The sequence below is a fragment of the Cornus florida genome, unplaced genomic scaffold (assembly GCF_030987335.1).
Source record: "Cornus florida cultivar Cherokee Brave unplaced genomic scaffold, ASM3098733v1 CherokeeBrave_3.0.0_Hap2_Chr06, whole genome shotgun sequence".
NCBI lineage: Eukaryota > Viridiplantae > Streptophyta > Magnoliopsida > Cornales > Cornaceae > Cornus > Cornus florida.
This window is the reverse complement of record NW_026775576.1, coordinates 92,952,237-92,973,938: the sequence shown is the minus strand read 5'-3', so window position 1 is coordinate 92,973,938 and position 21,702 is coordinate 92,952,237. Positions and strand designations below refer to the sequence as shown.

The following is a 21,702-nucleotide window of genomic DNA, read 5'->3' as shown; positions in this document are numbered from 1 at the left end:
GAATAAGGTGAGTTTGAGACGATACAATTGTGATTTATTATTACTTATCTTAATTTACAATGAACTATTACTGCGGAGTACTAGACAATTTTATAATGAAGCATTCATTTTTATTTTTTTTACTCTAACCTTTTGGAAAAATAATAAATAAATAACCACCAATGATCATAAATGGGCCCTTTACCATCTTGTATGAATGGGCCATTCTATTTGTACATTCTCATTCAAAAGGTGCTTACTTAAAATCTCATTCTGCTCTATTGATTTATCCTTTTGTAAAAAATGACTAGACCTTTTTTTATTTTATTTTTTTTATTGTCAATAAATTCACATACCTATTTTATTTCTTTAAAAACTTAAACATTTGTCATCCACTTTGGAATGACAGATAAGATACCACTGGATCATAAGGCCTTTATAAAAAATAATAATAATTAAAATGTTATAACAAAAAATATAAGTAGAAATTACTTCCACAATGCAATTGATAGTAATTAAAAATTAGACAAATTAAAGAACTACCTTTTGAAAAAAGAATGAAATCAAGTAAAATGTATTTGAAAAAGAGTTAATCGGACCCAGGTGGTATAGTACTCTATTGCAGAAAAAGTCCAGTACATGGTTATCCGTTCACCTGGTAGCCTGCTGGTTTAGGGCTTCAACCCTAACCAACAAGCCAATATTTGAGACTATTATAAACTATAGAGAGAGAGAGAGAGAAAGCCCAAAGACACAAACCCAAACCATAAACAAAGACAAAAACATAGCCCACCCAACCACAAGGACTACTGATAAACCAACTGCCATTTGAAAAGTGAAGTTGGGGCTGTTAACCAGAACAGAGGAGACAGCCAAGAAGGTAGATGAGCAAAGAATTCTCTCCGTTGTTGGAGAGGTGCAACACAAAATTTAGTAGTTGAGATTAAATTGATAAATAAAATTCACGTATTAGTGGTGATGTAATCTTAACCACTAAATTCTGTGCAGGACTTTTCCAGCAATGGAGACTTCTCGCGCTTGAAAGGATCTTTGTCCGCTAAGAGACTCTAAGCAGCAACAACATCACCATGGATGGCAGTGGACATGATTCGGAGAAGCAGTCTTTCCGGAGATGGTACACGGTAATTCTTTTCCTTCCATATGTGATAGCTATTAGATGCTTCCAGTAATGCATAGTTTGTAAGGAGTTTGTAAATAATATAATATAACCAATTATCTAATTTAATTAGCCACACCGCGAAGACTAGAATCACCACCGTAAATTCCACAGGCATGTCAAAGTGCATCCATATAATTGGGAAAATTTTGGCGTCGTTAATCATCAAAGTTAAAATTAATTCATAACGCAAAATTGATCTATTCATGGTCAGACCCCAATTTCTTTTTCCGTTATATTATTTTTTTTTTTTTGGTTAAAAATGTGCAAAATGATAATTTTATTTCTGTTTTTAAAATATATTTTAATCCAACCTATCAAAAGCCTGAATTAACCAATTTGCCCTAATTTATTACTCTGTCACCCCCCAAAACTTTTCATCTCACTGTTTTCTCCACAAATATATATTTTTTGGTGTATATGATGATATATATATATATAAAGAATAATTTTAAAAAATTATTATAAATTTATAATTATAATTTGCTTTTAAAAAATAATTATAAATTTGGTTTTAAAAAATAATTATAAATTTATAATTATAATTTGGTTGGTTTAAATAATGAGAAATAATAATAACAATAATTTTAAATTTATATAATGAGGTCAAAGGGTATTCAAGTCATTTCAACCATTTTTTTTTTAAGCTAACATATAGTTAAAAAGGTAACAATGCTATTTTATATGCAAAAAGATATCTGACACACTTTAAAAATAACTTTTGGGGTGTAAGTGAAAAAAAAACTAAATGTTTGTATTGTTTCATCAATTTATCGTAATAGAAAATCAACTCGTATCAACCAATCGAATTTGTTGAATAAAGGTAATATTAATTATATAAATTCTAAATTTCTAATACGTTGATTAATTTAACATGTCTGTCACGTAAGGTATAATCATACTTGCAAAAAGGTAGGATATTAAAATATCTTGATTACTTGTTTTTTGAAAGATGATTTAATGTGATATTTGGTCAAAGTAGTGAAATAATGGCATATATGAAATAAAAATTATTACAACAATGACATAATTTTATTTTCTAATTTATTTCAGAGCAACTATTAGTATAGATATAGAAATTATAAATGAATTAAAGTTTTATAATTCTATTACTGAATAAATATATAAAAAATATATATATATATTTAGATGTAGCCATGTTCAGGCCGTATCATGATGCAAGGTGACTCTACCCGAGAGGACTAAAGGTTTAATAATAATTATATATTTTTTAAAATAATTAAATAAACATTTTTGACGGTCAAACTGATTCAACGATGGCCTGTAAACCACACACACACACACAATCACCTTTGTGCAAATAAGAACTTAAATCGGCACATTTTCCTTTGACGTGCACAATTTGTTCCAGGATATCCCCATTTAACAAATGCGCTAGTACAGCGTGGAAAAGAATTTAAACAGAATACTTTATCAAATACACACACTAGTACTGTGCGTGGAATTGGAAAGGCAATCGCATTCACTCGTCAGTAGTAGAATTTATATTTAATTACAGGCATCAAAATCAGCAAAATATTAGACGTACACCCACCCACCAACCGAAAACCGTAACCCTTCAATCTCTCTCCGACAAGGAGAAAAAGAGAAATTCTAGAGAGAGAGAAAGCAAGCAGCTCATCAGACGGTCTTTTTTCAACAAATAGAACCGACATGTGACAATGGTGGTTTAAAGGGTTTTTGTGAATTGAGCTACTCCTTGGAGCTTCTCAATGGAAATGCCTGGTAGACGATCGAATAATTACACTCTGCTCAGTCAGACTCCCGACGACCACCACCACCAGCACCCGCCGAAGTTCTCCGCCTTGTTCGGCGGTGCACCCTCTTACTACGAGTCTCTACCAGGCGACAAGAACAAAATTAAGAACGATAGAGGTTTTGATTGTGACCTATCTGATAATCGGATGATTCATCAGCCGAGTCGAATTGGGGCGGGACCGTTTCCGGTGTCGATCGGGCTGCAGACGCAGTCCAGCGGGAGTAGTTTCGGTGAAAGCTCGCTTTCGGGGGACTACTACGTTCCGTCGCTGTCTATGGCGGCCAGCGATGCGGATACGTTCGGTCAGTTCCGTGATGATGTATTCAGGATTGGTGGTGGTGGCGGCGGCGGCTCATCATCATCGAAGAGTTGGGCGCAGCAGACGGAAGAGAGTTACCAATTGCAGCTGGCTTTGGCACTTCGGCTTTCGTCCGAAGCTACCAGTGCTGATGATCCCAATTTTCTGGATCCGGTATCGGATGATTTGGCGTTAAGATCATCAACGTTGTCTGGTTCAGCACAGGTTATGTCACATCGATTTTGGGTAGGTCTATCACTGCTCTATTCTCAATGCCGCTGAACATTAATGATAGAATTTTGTCTTTAATTTCCTTGGAGAACCCTGTTTTCCATTGAATTGCATTTTTCTTTATGAATTACCGGTACAACTAAAAATTTATTTATTTTTTTTGATTAATCCGGATCATTTGGCTTTTAGAGATACTGAAATGTAGAGGCACAGAGAAAATTATCATGTCATCTAGGGCCTATTTGGTTCAGTTTCTAGAGAAAAGATTCGAAGAATGGAAAACAGTTTGAAGATCATTCGGTTGACATCATTCCATAGAGAAAACAGATAAAAAGAAACCTATTTTCATGTGAAACGAGTTTGAGGATATTTTAAATGTAAGTGAAGCTGACATTTATGGAAGGGTTGTGGCTATGATCTAGAAACCCATTGTCCCAGTTTGAATCCTTATCCACGTTCTCTATAACTATGCTAGTATAAATGCTTAACCACCATCCACTCTAAAATTTTAAATGGTTAACCCATCCACTATAAAAGTTTAATTGTTGGGAGGGTGTCACCTTAGTATATATCCTCTCAGACACAACCCCTCATGCGGTATTATTTTTGCCCAACACTTGTATTAATTATAATTTTTGATGATGGTTATTTTCGAACTCAAGACCTTTCCTACTCTGATACCATATTAACTACTGTTTACTCTAAAAACTTAAGGATGCAACTTAAGTATTTATACAGATGATTCTGATTGAAATATTATTTATACCGATGATTCTGGTTGAAATATTATCGGGCAACGTTAATAGGAATTTTATACACTTGTTTAGTTAGAAAAGTCTAAGAGGAGAAAAATTGATTACTTGAAAATGTAATATTTTGATGTCTAAAGGTGGAGTAACTTGTGTTACTCTGCCTCAGTGATTTGATGCTGGTAACACAAATATTGTTTTGCCATTTCACTCTGATTAGAATTATAACTTTTGTGTGTGGTCTCTTATTATCTCATAATTTTAGAGTTGTCCTTTCCCTTACATTACTCTTGGAGTGCATTTAGATTGAGGGAGTTGGAAAGTAAGGAAAAGAAATAAAAGGAGGAAGGAGTTATCATATGTTTGGTTTCCAGAATGTGGAAGGACTGAATGGAAAAGGAGAAGGAAATATTTGTTAACCCCTTGATCATTGTTTTAGTTAACCTCCTTTAAGTGGGAGGACATGGAGTGAAATTATAAAGGAATCAGCGATTACCCTTTTTGTTTATTCTTTTATAACAAGTACCTAAATCCCCCCCCTTTTCTCTTTTTTTTTTTTGGGTCCTTTTCTTATTAATATTTTTTATAAATAAGATAAAGAATTTAACACTATCATTTCCTTTTTTTAGTTAACCAAACTAGAGGAGGGGTTGGTTTTATCAATTAAAAAATAAAAAATCTTCTCTCTCTTAACTAACACTGTCCTTCCTTTCTATGAAGCACGAACATGGATACAAAATGCAGACATGACATGATACGATATATTCTTAAAAAATAATATATACATATATTATATTAATGTAGATATGTGTAAAGATTACAATATATATGTATCCATGTATACATTTTAAATAATAATTGTTTATCATGTTATACATTTATATTGTTACTAATATTTCCTTCTAGAGGAATTATTACAAAGCTGATAAATATATTACATTAACATAAAATTTGGACTAAATTAGCAATGATACATTCACTTTATATCTTATTACTTATTTTTAAGAAGAAATTCTAAGCTTTTCTCCCTTTTTAACTACAAGACTATGATATTATACTTGGAAAAGTCACATTTCAATTTTAAACACTAGTTAAACATGTGTTCTGAAGTATATAAAAATTATTGGATAAGTTGCTGAAGTAATGTAGAATTATTAGATACGTGTTCGAAATAAAAAATTATTTTTAAATTATAAACAAGGTTATCGACATTAATCCATGAGTATCTGGGTAGTGTCAGTTTTAGATACAAACAAGATATGAATGCATCTCCCTTGCAAAAGTATTCTTGTTTTATAGCTTCCCTTTCTTTTCTCCCTAATTATCAGATACAAACAAGATATGTTTTTCTTGAATATGCCCAAACTATCGTAATCAGTTTTTTCTCACTTTATTTTCAAACTGAACCACTTCAATTATCTCACTAATGTTTTTCTTTCTAATTTTATCATTTTCTCTGCTCTCCCTTCACCATGATGAATATGTTTTTTCTTTTTTCAGTTTTTGTTTTTGTTTTTTACCCAGTCAACATTTTTTGCCCTGAAAAGCGTAATTGATTTAATGGTTGTTTGATTGAATTTTTCTTCTAACTTTAATGTCATTCACATAGTATACTAGAGGCACTTCTCCATTTAAACAATCATTTTTCAATTCTATTTGGAAAGTCCCTTCAGTCTCTCAATCCCTTTGAATAATTGTGTGTGGAATGTGAAATTCTTTACTCTTAGGCATCTTTTGACCTTCAATCTTCCCTTGTTCTCATGTTTCCATCCTAATTTTGCTAGTTATTTTAAATATACTGTGTTTTTTCTTAGTTATCTTGAACCTCTAACATATAAATTTGCTCTTTAATCCTCTAATGTAACAATTATCCTTACTCTAGTTTCATTAGAGATTCTAGTAGTTTCTAGGCAGGGAATCAGTTACTGCATGCTATGTTTTTAATTTATCCAATCAATTCATCTAAATGTAAAAAGATAAGGGTTAAAAGTTGACCTTTGATGTATGATATTAGCTTATAATGAATGAAAATTTTCACTTTATATATATATTGGAGTTGCACTTTCTATAGTTACAATTCCATCATTTATGTCATTTATTATGTTGTATATCTATTTGTGATAGAGCGGTAAAAACTCGAGCTATTAAGCATGAGAATGCGGGTTAGACTGGTTAGTGTACGAGGGAAGCCACTTTGTGCAAAAAATTCCAATGGTTAGGTATGTATCCAAGCTATTCCTTGTAGCACCTTCGATTTTTGAAGAATACAATTGGTGATGGATTTTTTACCATCTTATATTTATAGGGACTGTACCATAGGATTTTCAGCAAATCTATGAGAACCATATTATGCGTAGTTAAGTGCACAATTTTGTTTTATGAGGCTCCATAAAATGAAAAAGATTTAATAAAAAGTTAAATTTTTTGTTCTTTTTCGATTTTGTCATATCTCCTCAGTAATGAGATGGTGTATAAAGAATGGTCAAGCAATATAATCATCATGTTATGCTTTTTCTTTTTGTTGTTTGGAAGAATGTATATAAGGATACAATCATACAAATCACTATACAATATTGTGAATGTACTTATACTGAAAATATAATAATTGCAATTAGGATTGACTTATCATGCTTTCCAATTTAATAGGTGAATGGCTGCTTATCATACTTTGACAAAGTTCCTGATGGGTTTTACTTGATTCATGGGATCGATCCATATGTATGGACCGTATGCACCGATAAACAAGAGAATGGCCGTATTCCATCAATTGAATCACTGAAGGCTATTGATCCTATCATCAATTCTTTGATCGAGGTAATTTTGATTGATCAGTATAGTGATCCTAGCTTGAAGAAACTACAAAACAGGATACATAGCCTATCCTATAGTTGCATTACCACAAAAGAGGTTGTTGACCAGCTTGCAAAGCTTGTCTGCAATCGTATGGGGTAAGTTTTCAATGATTTCCATTCAGAAAATCCTGGGATTATTTCTCTGTTGTAGTTTATGTGACCGAGTTTTACTGCCATCAAGGGGTTCAGCTTCCACCGGAGAAGGCAACCTTGTTTCCTTATGGAAGGAGTGCAGTGAAGACCTTAAGGATTGTTTGGGGTCTGTTGTGCTTCCAATTGGTAACCTGTCTGTTGGCCTCTGCAGACATCGTGCTTTGCTATTCAAAGTATGTTTCAGATACTATATTATGCAATCATTTATATTCAAAGTATGTTTCAGATACTATATTGTGCAATCATTTATTTTGTTATAAGATTTTGAAGTCACCCCTGTAGGAGATATTTTAGTGCCTACTTTTCACCTTACCATTTTATTCTTCATGTGGGTTAAATTTTTTTTGTTCTTGTTTTGTTTTATTTTTGGTTTGTTGTTGCTGTTGATTATATTATTCTTTTGGTTTGAACCTAGGTGCGGAGCACGTTACTCTTTTTTTTGGGTGGGTGGGGGGGAGTGGTGTCTTTTATGAGGGATTCATATGAACTGTAAATATAATTTTTGCAGGTGCTAGCTGACACAATTGATTTACCATGTCGAATTGCCAAGGGTTGCAAACATTGTACAAGAGATGATGCTTCTTCTTGTCTTGTTCGTTTTAGTCTTGACAGGTATACCTTTTAAACTACCATGGGAATGATTTTCATGTTTATTTTGGTCAATGGCAAGAAATGAATCCTAAACACGTCAGTTTTGATGCCTTTCTATCATGCTAAAATGGCCTTGGATGAATGGCATCTACTAGTGCTATGAACTGTACTTTCTTTGGTCAAAGATTATCATTTGGAAGCTTACCCTTTAACCAAAAAAAAATTATCATTTGGAGAGAAGTGTGAAACTGATGCAGTCTTCTCATGAAATATATTTTCAGAAGAAGTTATTCTTTCTATGTTTCTTTATTTTTTTAATAGTTTATGAGGGGTGACACACAATATGCTTGTGTGTATCTTATCTCAAATTCTCTCTTCATTTCAGCTACATCTGTTATTTTCCTCTCTAGAATTTTTTTTGAATAGTTGAAGTTGTGAATGATGCAGCACAACTGACTTTCTACCTTTCCTTGGGTTACTACTTGTATCTTTACCCTGCAAACTATGGCAGAAGTATTAAAAAAGAATGGAAGGTTACATCATAAATAGTGGCTTTGTGTCATAATATAGATTCCCACGAGAATTGTTTTTTGCATCTACTATTAAAGTATGATGTTGTAAGGGGATAATGATCACTCATATTGAGGTGAATAATTCTTCATAGCAGCTTGCTTAAAGTATGATTGGCATTTTGGAATCAAGCTGGAATATCTGATCTGACTTGGTTTAGGCCACTCTTAATTTCTTGAGAAAATTGTTTTCGGAATTATTATTATTATTATTTTTGATAAGTAAAGTTTATGGAATTATTTTGAAACTTGGTATTATTTCAGGGAGTATCTAGTTGATTTGATTTCGAAGCCAGGCTGCTTATGCAAGCCCGATTCTTTGCTTAATGGTCCATCTTCTATCTCAATTTCTTCACCATTGCGCTTCCCGTGCTGCAGACAAGTTGAACCTGTGATTGACTGCAGGTCACTGACCAAATATCATTTCTCAGACTTTCAAGCACTTGATATTGTATTTGATGAGTCTTCAACAGGTGATATCTTTAGTTCTTGACATTCTTATCCACATTATGGTGACTTATTTTTATATTCATGCACTTCTGTTTCCTTTTTAAACAGCTTATCATGACTTTACTGTATCATGGAAGCTGCTTATATCTTTAGAATTGTCTCTATTATTCACCAATTTGCCAGTTGATCACATTCTCCATGGTATTTATCTGCAATAAGATGGAAAGTTCAAATTATTTTAATGATTATAGTACTTAAGCTCCGATTTTGATTTAGCGCTTATACACATGCACACACACACATATATATATTCTTTTATCAGAGCTACTCTGATAAACTTTCTCCTTATTCTTCACTAAGTGAAGGAGATGAGGTCTACAAGACATCATTCTGTCCATTCTCAGAAACACAAGGCACAAGGCACAACACAAGGCATGAGTCTGAGCGAAGGCGTGCACGTGATATAAATGTATATTAGATATACTTGTTGGTGAATTAATTTGAAAAATGTGACTTAAGCTACTCAAAAATCTAAAAGAGGGCACTTTTTGGCTTATAAATTAGGAGAGTTTATAAACTCAAGTACATTAATCTTTTCAATTTATCTATGCATTTAACCAAACAAACACCACACAAATGTGAAAAAATAATACGCTTCAATCATATTGATTATTATTATATAAAATGTTGTCATAATTATTTCTTACAAGTATATTATATAAATATGCAGAATTAAGAATCAAATACTCCCTCTGTCCCACAAAAAGTGTCCCGTGTTGGGAACCTAACTTTTTTAAGAGTAGTTTTAATTATTATTATTATTATTTTTATTTTTATTTATGGTAGTAGTGAATGAATTTCCAAATATACCCTTCTATGGTGGGTCCCCATGAGGTCTTATCAAACTTTAATTGCTTTTATAACTTCAAGGAAAGAAGGGTAAATTAGGAATATTTAAAAATAGTATATTGGATTTTGATTTGGGGCAATTATTTTGGTACGACCAGAAATGGAAAGGAGGACACTTTTTGTGGGATGGAGGGAGTATGATCAAACAATATGATTATTTGCATAAAAGCTTGATATTTACATATATATTTAAAAGAAAGAAAAAGAAAAAAAAAAAATGTGGCGCGCTTTTCTTGGGCATGGAGTCTACCGCAAAAGATTTGTTGAGTGTAGTGCCTGCAATATATTGAGGTGCCAGGATTTCTCAGAATTTAAACACAAGGCACAGCACAGGACATGCTGAGGGAAGTAAGGCGTGCATCTAATATTAATGTATATTAAATATTCTTGTTGGTGAATTAATTAAAAAACTACAACTCAAGCTAGTCAAAAATCTAAAACGAGGGATTTTTTGACATGTCAATTAGGAGGGTTTAGTAAGTCAAGCACATTCCTTTTCAATTTATGAATGCATTTAACTAAACAAATACCACACAAATGTGCAAAAAATAATAGGCTACAATCCTACAGATTTTGAATATTTATTATACCATCATAATTCTTTTTAAAGTAATTATAAATAATATTCAGAAATAAGCATCAAATACACGTGCAGTTCAACTACTCAATCATAAACACATAGATACCTATCACTAAATATCTAATATGATTAAACAATCATCATCACCACCATCATCCTTGCCTTCATCCCGTACAAACGGGGTCGGCCACATGGATTCTCTTTTTCCAATCTTTTCTGTCTTGAGTCATTTCTCCTACTAGATTTAATTTTTTAAATAATTTCTTATGAATTCATTCCATGTTAGTTACTGTTGACCTCTTCGTCTCGTACCTTCTATATAAATCAATCTACCTCTTGATTCTAGAATAAACAATACAATTAGGTGGTAGTCAATCGTTGCTATATGTGCCTTCGGGATGAGGAAACTGTGGATCACCTTCTCCTCCATTGCACCATGGCCAGAGACTGCTGGGATTTGATGTTTGGCTTGTTTGGGCTCCTTTGGGTTATGCCTGGATCCGTTAAAGGGGTGATTGAGGCTTGGAGAGGTTGCCCTGTGGGGGCTCACATTCAGGATGCTTGGAGGGCTACGCCTCTTTGTGTGCGGTGGTGTATTTGGCTCGAGAGGAATAGGAGATATTTTGATGGGAAGGAGATGTCGATTTCTACTCTCAAATTCTCTATTCTTTCTACTCTTTTTTGTTGGGTTTCAGGGAGAGATCATAGTTCTATTGAGGAAATTGTAGATTTTTTGACCTCTTTGAAGGCTTAGAGGTCCTTTGTGGCCTTTTTGTTTTTCTCTTAGGAGCGCTTTTATAAAATTTTCTTATCAAAAAAAAAATCAGCAATACAATTATTTGCATAAAAATATGATATGCTATAGAGCATGTCAATCAATATATTTTAAAGAAATAAAAGAAAAATATGGTGCGGCTCTCTTGACTATAGAGCCTGCTATAAAGCGCGTGTATGTGGGTTTTTAAGTTTTCTCATTGAAGGAGTCTTGGCTGAAACAAAATAAGGTAGAAATAAGGTATTTCGGTTGAATCTTGACGAGTATTGGGCTTTTTGAAGCCTAGACAAGCCTTTAACAAGTCTGTATCATCTCAAAAGATATAAATAGGACAGCTAGTATTTTAGGTGTTGAAAGGCACTTGTGGTAGCAATGGTACCCCCATAGCCAGTTTATTGATCCTCTTGATTCTATGGTCAGTTGGGTTGGTTTGAGGCCTTGGACCTGGTCTACAAAGGTGTAAGGTATAAGTCCACATAACAATATCAATGTTGGATTTGGGTCTGAGTCCTTGGACTAGATCTATAATTGGGTGAAGCAGTAGTCCAAATGAAAAGTATTTCTATGCACCATAAATAAAGCGGTGGCGTTTTCTATCATTGTCAACCATGGCATGGCTTCATTACAAGAGAAGGACCGGTTAGCACTTATAAAACAAAATTAATATGCTAAAATATATAAAAGGACTAGTTAATAATACTTCAGTCAATTTGGCCACATCAATGCAGACAGAACATTGATAATTTTGAACCTTCCAATTTCTAGAGCAATGGAAGACGAGATGCAAAAAACTTTTTAAAAAATTTTAAAGTGTTTTTCCGCGTGTGTATGAATCCTATGCTTGTTTTGTTGTACATAACATAAATTTCCACTTTCCTTCAGTTTACTAAGGAAATAGTTTCATGTGAAGTTTATTTCTGACACATCATAGTGTGATGCTTTTAAGTATATATTTATATATATTCTTAATGGTTTTGGGGTGAATAATTAATACAGTTGCTAAATTGTTGTTTCAATGATCATCCTAGTGATTTGGTATTAATTGATTTTTGAATGTTCCAAAAAATAATGCCACAGGTGATGCTGGAGACTCCATCTATCCTAAGCAATCTGATAGGAAGTGCATGCCTAGTTCGAGCAACAACAATGAAAGTTCTCAATTACCCCTGCCATCAAGAGTTGCCTGGCCAATTACTCGTGATAGAGATCCACAGCGGTTCGAATCATGTAATTATCGTAATACTATAAGCTCGACAGAGATGCAGTCCCTCTAAAGCACACCCCACCAATAGGGCATAGAGAAATTCAACCATTAATGGCCCTGTCTAATCTGAGTGTTGATACAGTTGCAGATTCGAGGTTTATGGAAGGAGGTCAACTAAATCCAAGTAAACCAAGTAAAGAACTTACACTTGATGTGGGAGATTTGGACATTCCATGGAGTGATCTTGTTCTAAAGGAGAGCATTGGAACAGGTAATATTTTTTCCCAGGTCATAAGAACATTGCAGAGTGTATACACTGGAGTTGTTTTGTGGTATAGGGATGCCATGTATCTTTTCTTGCTTGTATTGCAGTTCTATTCAATTAACTTGTACGAAGCTATGCTGAAACAAAACGTATTTTCAGGTTCTTTTGGCCGTGTCTATCGTGCTGATTGGAATGGCTCGGTAAGTTATTCATCCTTTGTTTACTGAATTACTGTTCATTTATGCACGGATATCCATTTGATGAGTTCTAGTATATTACTTTGGCATTATCAATGTCTCATATTTCTAATATGCTGCACCTTATTTGGTCTCCGCTACACAAACCACTGAATAATTTGGAGGTGGACACCCATCTTGGGATGGATGAGGAAATTCTCTAACTAATGAAGCACCCCATGCAATTTGTATCCTAAAAAATCTCTCATTCCAAATTCATTATGGTACATTCGATAGTTGGGAGTCTCTGGAATCTTCATACTCCATAGCTGGGAAGATCAATAGATATTATTATTCCTTCTGGCGGGCCAACAAAGTCTTGCCCAAAACAGAAATATTTTTCTTTTAAGGTTTTTTAACATTCTCAAATAATTCAGATATGATGTTGGAAATGAGGATAGAAATCTGACAATATCTTTCGAATTGTATCGATCCTATTAAATACCACCAAACTTATATTTTGACTGGGTTGTCCTTTTTGGAACTCTTGATACTGAACTCAGCAAACTATTCATGGAATATCTGATACACAATTGCCTGTCCAATAGCTCCAAATAACATTGTGTTCAGGATATTGTCACAACCCACCCACATCGTGTAGATATTGTCCGCTTTGCACACTCTCCTCTCGGTGCTCACGGTTGGCCTGACCTTCACGGTATTGTCCACACTTCCCTTATTTCCTTTTGGGGATTGGTTCTGATACCATTTGTCAAGACCCATCCACACCATGTAGATATTGTCCGCTTTGGCCACTCTCCTCTTGGTGCTTACAGTTTTTCTCAAAACTCGTCTACAAAGTAGTGGCACATATGTGTGGGAATCCCATCCCTATATAGTTGGAACTTGGAACTTATTCAGTGAGATCAGTATGTGACCATTAAGTATTACTCGTGGAGATTTGTGCACTTGCACTGCTGACTGTAGCTTTGATCACAATTAAAATTGATTTGGGTTCAAGTTTGAACTTCTGGCAATATAAGTAAAACTCCTGGAATATTTTGTGTTTGCTATTCCCTCGGGGTATATATTGATCCATGCCTAAATTGCAAGTAAAATTCTCTCGCTCCTTTTCTTATTCTTTTGAAATATCTTCTTTTGATACCCCTCTTTTAGATTTTGGCTTGAATAATGTTAATTCATTTCTATACCTCTTTGCCATCCCGTTAAATCTTTGACTAAGAGTTGAACTGTAATTAGCAAGTAATATGCTAGGCTTGGTGGCTTCATCCTTTATATTTTTTAATCTTATGATAGCTGTCACTTGCAGGATGTTGCCGTGAAGATTCTTATGGAACAAGAATTTCATGCAGACCGAGTTAAGGAATTTTTGAGGGAAGTAAGTGCGGGCTAAATTTCTGGATGAGTTGGGCTGGCTTAAGAATATAAGCTCATTAATATTTCCTTTTATTATTGTTACTGCTAATTTTTTATTTTTTATTTAATTCTGCTGCTTCTGTTTGCTAGGTTGCAATTATGAAAGGCCTGAGGCATCAAAATATAGTTCTTTTTATGGGTGCTGTTACTCAGCCCCCAAACTTGTCCATAGTCACAGAATATTTACCAAGGTTCTGTTTTGTTGATTTAGGTTCCATCTCCCGTACATTAAATAATGCAATCAGTGATCAATAGTATCTTAAGAACTAATTATAATATTATCTTTGAACTGCAGAGGTAGTTTATATAGACTTCTACATAAACCTGGTGCAAGAAAAGTGTTGGACGAGAAGCGTCGTTTGTGCATGGCTTATGATGTGGTATGAGTTTGGGTTTTGAGGACTTCATTTTTGTTACTTTTAATTTTTTAATACATGCTTATTGTGCTCTATTTCTCTTATAGACATCTTGCTTGCTTATTCATCAAAATTGAAATAATTCTCCCCCCCTCCCCTCTCTTCTTTTTTTTAGTGGGTATTTATAGTTTCACGTTGTTTTGGGCTTAATATTGTTGTTGTTTTGTATAGGCAATGGGAATGAATTATCTTCACAAACGCAATCCTGCCGTTGTTCATAGAGATCTGAAATCACCAAATCTTCTAATTGACAAAAATTATACAGTGAAGGTACCTATTCTTTTACTTGATGGTGATCAGTGAGTTAGGCAACTGTGTTTATGGTGAAAATTAAATTCTGTTACCACTTATAAATTGGAATTTTTGGTTCAAAACCTTTGCAGACCTTGATGTTTTTGAATTTGAAAATTCTTTCTATTTAGTTTCGCAACCATTATTATTGTACCATGGTTGTTAATGTTACCTTCATTAATATCGGTCCTTCGAATAGATTTTGGGTGACAATTATTAATCCCACACATTGAAGCCAAATAAACTGTCCATATTGGCAATGCCCTGCTGAATGACACATAATTCATCGACTAGTTTGAATCTGAGAATGGAAATGATTTGGGAAAAGATAAATTTGCTAATTAGGCAAAGTTGTTGAAGTTCAATATCCAAACTATCCCACGATTCCCACCAGTAGATTCTGAAAAAAAAAAAAAAAAAAAACATTTGAGTGCTAAAACTGCATTGCTGAAGTCTGAAAGGCACTGTGAGGTTATTAGAACTTAGCGTTGCCAAAATTTTGTAGCAGAACCTGGAATCTGTGAATTTTATTTTTATTTTAAAAGTTGGTTTAGTTAGATAGAGCTAGAATTTACCATGTAGTTGTGGTCACTGACGACACAATAATTGAAGATCAAAAGGGTAAAATGGCAAATTCACCTCTTGAGTGTAAAATGGCAAATTCATCTCGAGTTACTAACTCACCAATTAGAGTTAATAATCATGCATTCTTATCATTGCTTACATTAGGACACAATGCATACATGTTTTGATCCATTAAAAAGATGTTTTGAGTGCATGAAATTATTTTTGAACGAATATATTTGAATATTTTGAATATATTTGATGTAACAAAGCCTTCGGCAACGGTCCATATTTTCTTTGGGCACATCTACTTTTTCTATTTGTCAAGATATCCCTAACAACACCCCCAGAGTGGGATAAAACCTAGTTTTTTTTAAATTTCCTTTTCCTTTTTCATTTTTGATAAGTATTTATTATTTTCTTTTTCATTTTTGCAAAATAATTTATTTTGAGAATATTCCTGATATCTGAAAGGTGACATCGGGTGCATGGTGCCTTCCATGGAGGAAAAAAAAAGCCTTTTTAAAGCATTTGAATTCCCCCCCAAAAAATATACTTTTTTGCTGCATTTTTTGGCTGTATAAATTATGTTCATGAGAAATTCGGAGGAATTTCTTGGGAATTTTTTGGTAGGATAGTGGTATTTACAGGGTTTGTGTCACTTGTAGCTACATTTCTTGTAGTAACTTTGGTGGTAACTGTTAGAATATTTTGGGTCATTATGTAATTACATATAGTTGGTAGGGTCATTGTGTAATTAGCTGAGTCTTGTATCTTTATATAAGTAGCCACCATGATTCTCTCTCTCTCTCTCTCTCATCAGTTTGAACAGTAACAAAAGTCGTCATTTGAAATTTCGCGACTTTTTTTTTCGTGTTCTGCTTTGTGCTCTATTTTTCAATTAGGTGCTGATTGTCAATTAATGTTGAGGTTAGTGTTGGATTTCATTAAATAGGTGGGTTGTGGTGGCAGTAAGCTATTGATCTATAAATGTAGAAGTATATAGATATGATTGGTTTATACAAGTACCAGCAAGTAGAGCTGATTTAAGAATTCACAGTAGATGTTGTATCTTTAGTTCTATTACTGCTTATCTGTGATGTATACCCGATTACCCGCTTATCAGATGGTTTGCATAGTGGGATTAGGATAGGGCCATTAGTTGTATAATGGTATGGTACATTTTGGTAACTCAAACATATGTTTTGCATCTACATAATATCTCCAGATCTCAATTAGAGTTACATAATCTGAACTTTGGGTTTTGATTTATAAGCATAATTATTAGGTGGTCGTTTTTCTTTCCAATCCTATAGCCTCTAGTGGCCGTAGGTAATTTTATGTACTTATTTTATTTTTCTTCTTTATCTTGCATAGACAAACTTTTGGTAAAAAAAAGGAGGACAAGCTGACAAATCAGGGCACACGAATTCGATCTTAGAGCAGCCATTTTGTGCATTAAGTGCAAAAGTTAAGGTCTTTCTCAAATCTTCCCCTCCCAGCACCGGCTTAGACAGGAGATACACTGGGAAATGCGCTTTTATAATTAAACTTTTAGTTGCTGAACTATGTAAACCTTGCAGTGCAACTTCTTGCTTTATTCTCTTTCCTGCTTTTGTGGAAGGCTCCTGTTTGATTCACAATGAGAGTGATTTTTTGTTATAGCTTGGAAATTGAATTTCTCTACATAGATTTCTGCTGCATACTTGTTCAACTAGATTTTTTCCTAGAGGTATATTTTAATTTTTCATTCCTTTAAAATAATCCATTTTCTGTACATTATGAAATAAAACTCATTTTGGAGTTAACATGGTTGATTTACATTTTTAAACTGCATTGATTTTACATATCTCCAATATGATGATACTCATTCTAATTTACACTTGCAATTGAAATTACTACACATCTACTCTATATATATGTGTATTACACCTTGAACTTGTTCCCCTTGTCGTTAGATTTTAGTATTTTTCTCTAAGTTCTTGTTCCTTGGTCCAAGGATGCCATTTCTCCTTCCTTATGTATCTAGTGTGTTTAATCAGGTCTGTGATTTTGGTCTTTCCCGTTTAAAAGCAAACACATTTCTTTCATCAAAGTCAGCAGCAGGAACTGTAAGTTTTAGTAAATTTAATCATTCATAATACCATGTATTTATCTATAAATGGTGCAGGACACTTTCTGGAATAAAATATAATTAACTTATTTCATTCCTTTTTACAGCCCGAGTGGATGGCTCCGGAGGTTCTTCGTGATGAACCATCAGATGAAAAGTCGGACGTGTACAGCTTTGGCGTGATTTTGTGGGAACTTGCAACATTGCAGCCTCCCTGGATTAATTTAAATGCATCACAGGTTTGTATGTTGTAGTTATATTTCATTGGTGAAATGCTGGAAACAAGAGCTAATGGTATTTGGTGTGGTGGTTAGTGAATCTAGTTCTGTGTACTTGGTAATGGACATGGAGGGGCTTTATAGCGCTGGTGACCATGAACTTAAATTAACAACTTGTAGAAACTAAAATAAATTTCTTAGCAGAATTAACAGTTACAAGTTTGAGCTGGATATGCTTGCTCTAAATTGCTTGCTATTTTACCATTTTAGAGATAAAATCAAGTGAAATGTTAAATTAGAGGCTGAAACCCCTTATTTTAGTTGAACTTGAATTAATAATGTGAAACTTGTGTGATTCTGCAAATGTTGATTACTTTGGTTTCTATCAAAGCAAACACGGTTGCTCCCTTAAAAGGCAAATTATTATTTCTGCAGATGTGGGTCCTTGGTCTGACTTTAAGTATCCATTTGGATTGAAGGATTTAAAATGAATGGATGTTGATTCAATTAGTTAAGAAGTACAGTTTAGAATTAGATTTAATAGTTAGATACACTGCCAATGAACAGATTGATTTGAGAGTGTTATATATATATATATATATATATATATATATATATATATATATATATATAAAAATTTAAAATAACACATTTCACACCTATATTTTAACGTCTTCTTTGACCTCCCAATCTAACTCCAGTAGCCGATCTATTATTCAAGGCTTAACTTCCTTCATAATTTCATTGATTAATAAAAAATGTACTGTAAGTGTTGGTTATCATTAGTTGCGGCTTTATTGGTTTTCATTACCTTCATTCTTTTTTTGTTATGAATACATGTTTTTTTCGATAAATATGTTCTAAATACTTGTTCAATAAATATAATTTGAACCTTTTTTTTTTTTTGGTGGGGTGGAATTATAGTTGGTTGTCTATTTTTGCTGAAGAACTTTTCATAAGATCTTAACGCGATCTCTCTTGCTAAACATCGCAACACTGAAAATGATTGAGCAATAATTAATATTTTTTTATTCCATTTTTTTTAAAATAGTGGTGAGCTAATTAAATGTATCTCAATTTGTACCGTCTTGAAGGTTGTAGCAGCTGTTGGTTTTTGGGGAAAAAGGCTTGAGATTCCAAATGGATTAAATCCTCAAGTAGCCACCATTATCGAGGCTTGCTGGGACAAGTGCGTAGAAATTCTCCTTTCAGTTATTGATGTTTGAGTTCTACCCTATTTCCTTTAAACTTATTCTTCTGTTACTAATGAAACTCTGATTGTGCTTCAGCGAGCCCCGGAGACGTCCTTCTTTTTCCAGTATCATGGAATCCTTAAAGCCATTAATTAAACCTTCCACCGCTCAACCTGTTCGTTCAGACATGCAATTACTCACATGAAGGTGAGAAACACCTGGGAAATTCTAGTTGTGCACATGTATGGCATGCTTTTGATGATCTGATTTCAGGTGGAGCACCCTGCTGTGATAAGTCAGATGTGTCTATCTGGAAATCTGCAGCTTTTGACTCTAATTTTTTTTAACTAATTCTTGGTAAACCTCTATTCCGTAGGTGATATTTTGCTGTGAAAGAGTAGAAAAACTTGGAATCTAGGAAAAGCTTCCTCCAAATTCCAATTTTTATTTATTTAATTTTATCCATACTACTGCTAAAGTTTGACAATCAAGTGAAGTGGATTTGTATCCTTACTAAGAACTGCCTGAGACGGATTGGAAGTGGACTAAGTTTGATTCAATCTGATCCAACTAAGAATACATAAATATTGAAAGAAGGATGGGTAATTACATAAAGATGGAAAAAAGGTTGAAAAGAGAGAACAAGTATTACGTGGTCACATCTCTGCTCAGTCAAATTTCCATGACTTGGTGATATTTTTTTCCTTTTATTGTGCCCTTATATAATTTAAAACTTTTCTTACATGACATTATTTCCATTCTTATGTAATTATCCATATTTTGCCACTAAACAGTCGTTTTTCCATTATATAGTATAAATAACTATGTATGATTTCTATCATTGGATCTTTTGCAATTTAATGGCATGTAATTTACATATAGAAGCAAAAGGTAGGGTATAACGTGCATAAATGATGCAATTTTCCTTCAGTTTTGCCTCTTCCTCTCTTTCCCCTCTTGAACGATTTATGAGCCAGGCTGCTAGTGTTCTTACCGACGAATGATTGATGCTTTAAGCTGTACCCTTGTGTGTGTGTGTGCACGCACACAAAATGCACGGACATGTGTTTTGTCTGTATGTACACAAACAAGTCATTGCTTGGTGCAATGGTAGTAGTTCGGGCTGATAGGTGTACATACACTTTTGGGTATGAGAGAAACACTTTGCATAAAATAATTCCAAAGTTTCTTCACTTCCCATTCCAATACTGTGTCTAGGCAATACATACATTGGGTAGTGCCATTCAACTTTATTTTGAAATGATTTGTAGATATATAGATTGAATTTGTTTCTGTAGATCAATTTCTTTTTTGTCAAGTTTGATCTTCATTCCGAAAATTATTTTGTCTTTATTTCTAACTTTTAAAGGATCATCAGTTGGTCATAAAAGTGTACGTACACTTTTGGGTATGAGAGAAACACTTTGCATAAAATAATAATACCAAAGTTTCTTCACTTCCCATACCAATGCTGTGTCTAGGCAGGACATACATTGGGTAGTGCCATTCATCTTTATTTTGAAATGATTTGTAGATATATTGATTGAATTTGTTTCTGTAGATCAATTTCTTTTTTGCCAAGTTTGATCTTCATTCTGAAGATTATTTGATCTTTATTTGTAAATTTTAAAGGATCATCGGTTGGTCATAAAACTAGTTTCTTCCATGATTTAAAGTAGAAATTTGTTGAAGCTTTTATATTGATTTGGAGTTTTAAAAAACATTTCTACTTTTCCCTTTTGGCATAAATTGTTTGGGGATGATAATTTGAGATTAACAATCTGGGACTTTGAATTTTGAAAGTCATCATCAGTGTGCTACATATTTTGGATTGAATCAGGTATTAGGATTGGAGTGCACACACGCATGGGTTGGGAATTTAACCTAATAGTTGGCAAACTTTTGAATTTAGGAGTTCTAAAATTTTTGCGCCCTTTTGAACTCATGCAGATGTTCGCCGTCTTCTGTTTTTTCTTTGTCTGTCTGTTTTCTTGGTTTCAAAATCCTGATTTCTGTGTTCCTGTGATTTTCTGCAGGATTATATTGGCTATTGAGAACTTCTGCGACCCAACAAGCTAACACTGCTCTTATTGGAGATCAATTACGCATTTCCATCTGCATTTTCCCGTGAAATATATGCACCAGGTAACTTTATCAAGTACTAGGATGGAGAATTTGAGCGATCTGCTCATAATTTTGTATATGCATTGTTGTAATTGAAGCCAGCTTTACACGAATCAACCTTGTCATGCCATTTGAGTGTGTGTCCCCCGTTGTTGCATTGTATCACTCATATGAAAAATGTAGTTGGTACACAGGTCACAAAATCTCTCACAGAAATGGAAATGTGTTTAGCATTTGCATTAAGATGTAAGAATAATTTTGTATTCCTAGTGTTCATGTCTGTTTATCTATTTATTATTATTATTATTATTTTTTTTTTTTTTTTCCATTCGAAAACTTACACACCCATGAGCCCCTATGAAGACGGCTATTACTTTTTAGTTATCAATGTTACGATGACTGTGAAGCTTATTGCTGATAGCTATTGCTTCCAAGAGCAAGTTCCCTGAAAAATGGAGAAATGGTGCAAATCTGATTGATATTATTTTAGAAAGATAAAAGTAAATATGTTGATGAAATTTTCTTTGGCTGTAGCTGTACACAAGATACTAGTGGCGTTAAGTGCTAATATGCACTTTCAATTCCGATACCAGCCAAACCCTAAGAGC

The 21,702-nt window shown here is 33.7% G+C and overlaps 1 protein-coding gene across 2 annotated transcripts; it reads left to right on the top strand.

Moving 5' to 3' along the window:
- The first annotated feature begins 2,609 nt into the window (after nucleotides 1-2,609).
- On the top strand, nucleotides 2,610-21,405 carry LOC132312942 (serine/threonine-protein kinase CTR1). Of its 2 annotated transcripts, none has more exons than XM_059811511.1 (17): nucleotides 2,610-3,480; nucleotides 6,861-7,162; nucleotides 7,248-7,392; nucleotides 7,728-7,831; nucleotides 8,644-8,852; nucleotides 12,171-12,320; nucleotides 12,446-12,568; nucleotides 12,722-12,762; nucleotides 14,069-14,137; nucleotides 14,266-14,366; nucleotides 14,471-14,555; nucleotides 14,763-14,861; nucleotides 17,489-17,557; nucleotides 17,667-17,798; nucleotides 18,872-18,966; nucleotides 19,067-19,177; nucleotides 21,007-21,405. In XM_059811511.1, the coding sequence occupies exons 1-16, from the start codon at nucleotides 2,890-2,892 to the stop codon at nucleotides 19,173-19,175; spliced, it is 2,424 nt and encodes an 807-aa protein (XP_059667494.1). In that variant the 5' UTR covers nucleotides 2,610-2,889; the 3' UTR covers nucleotides 19,176-19,177; nucleotides 21,007-21,405. The 2 variants fall into 2 exon arrangements, with proteins under 2 accessions (XP_059667494.1, XP_059667493.1); XM_059811510.1 differs by having other exon boundaries at nucleotides 2,611-3,480; nucleotides 12,440-12,568.
- Nucleotides 21,406-21,702: the final 297 nt, after the last annotated feature.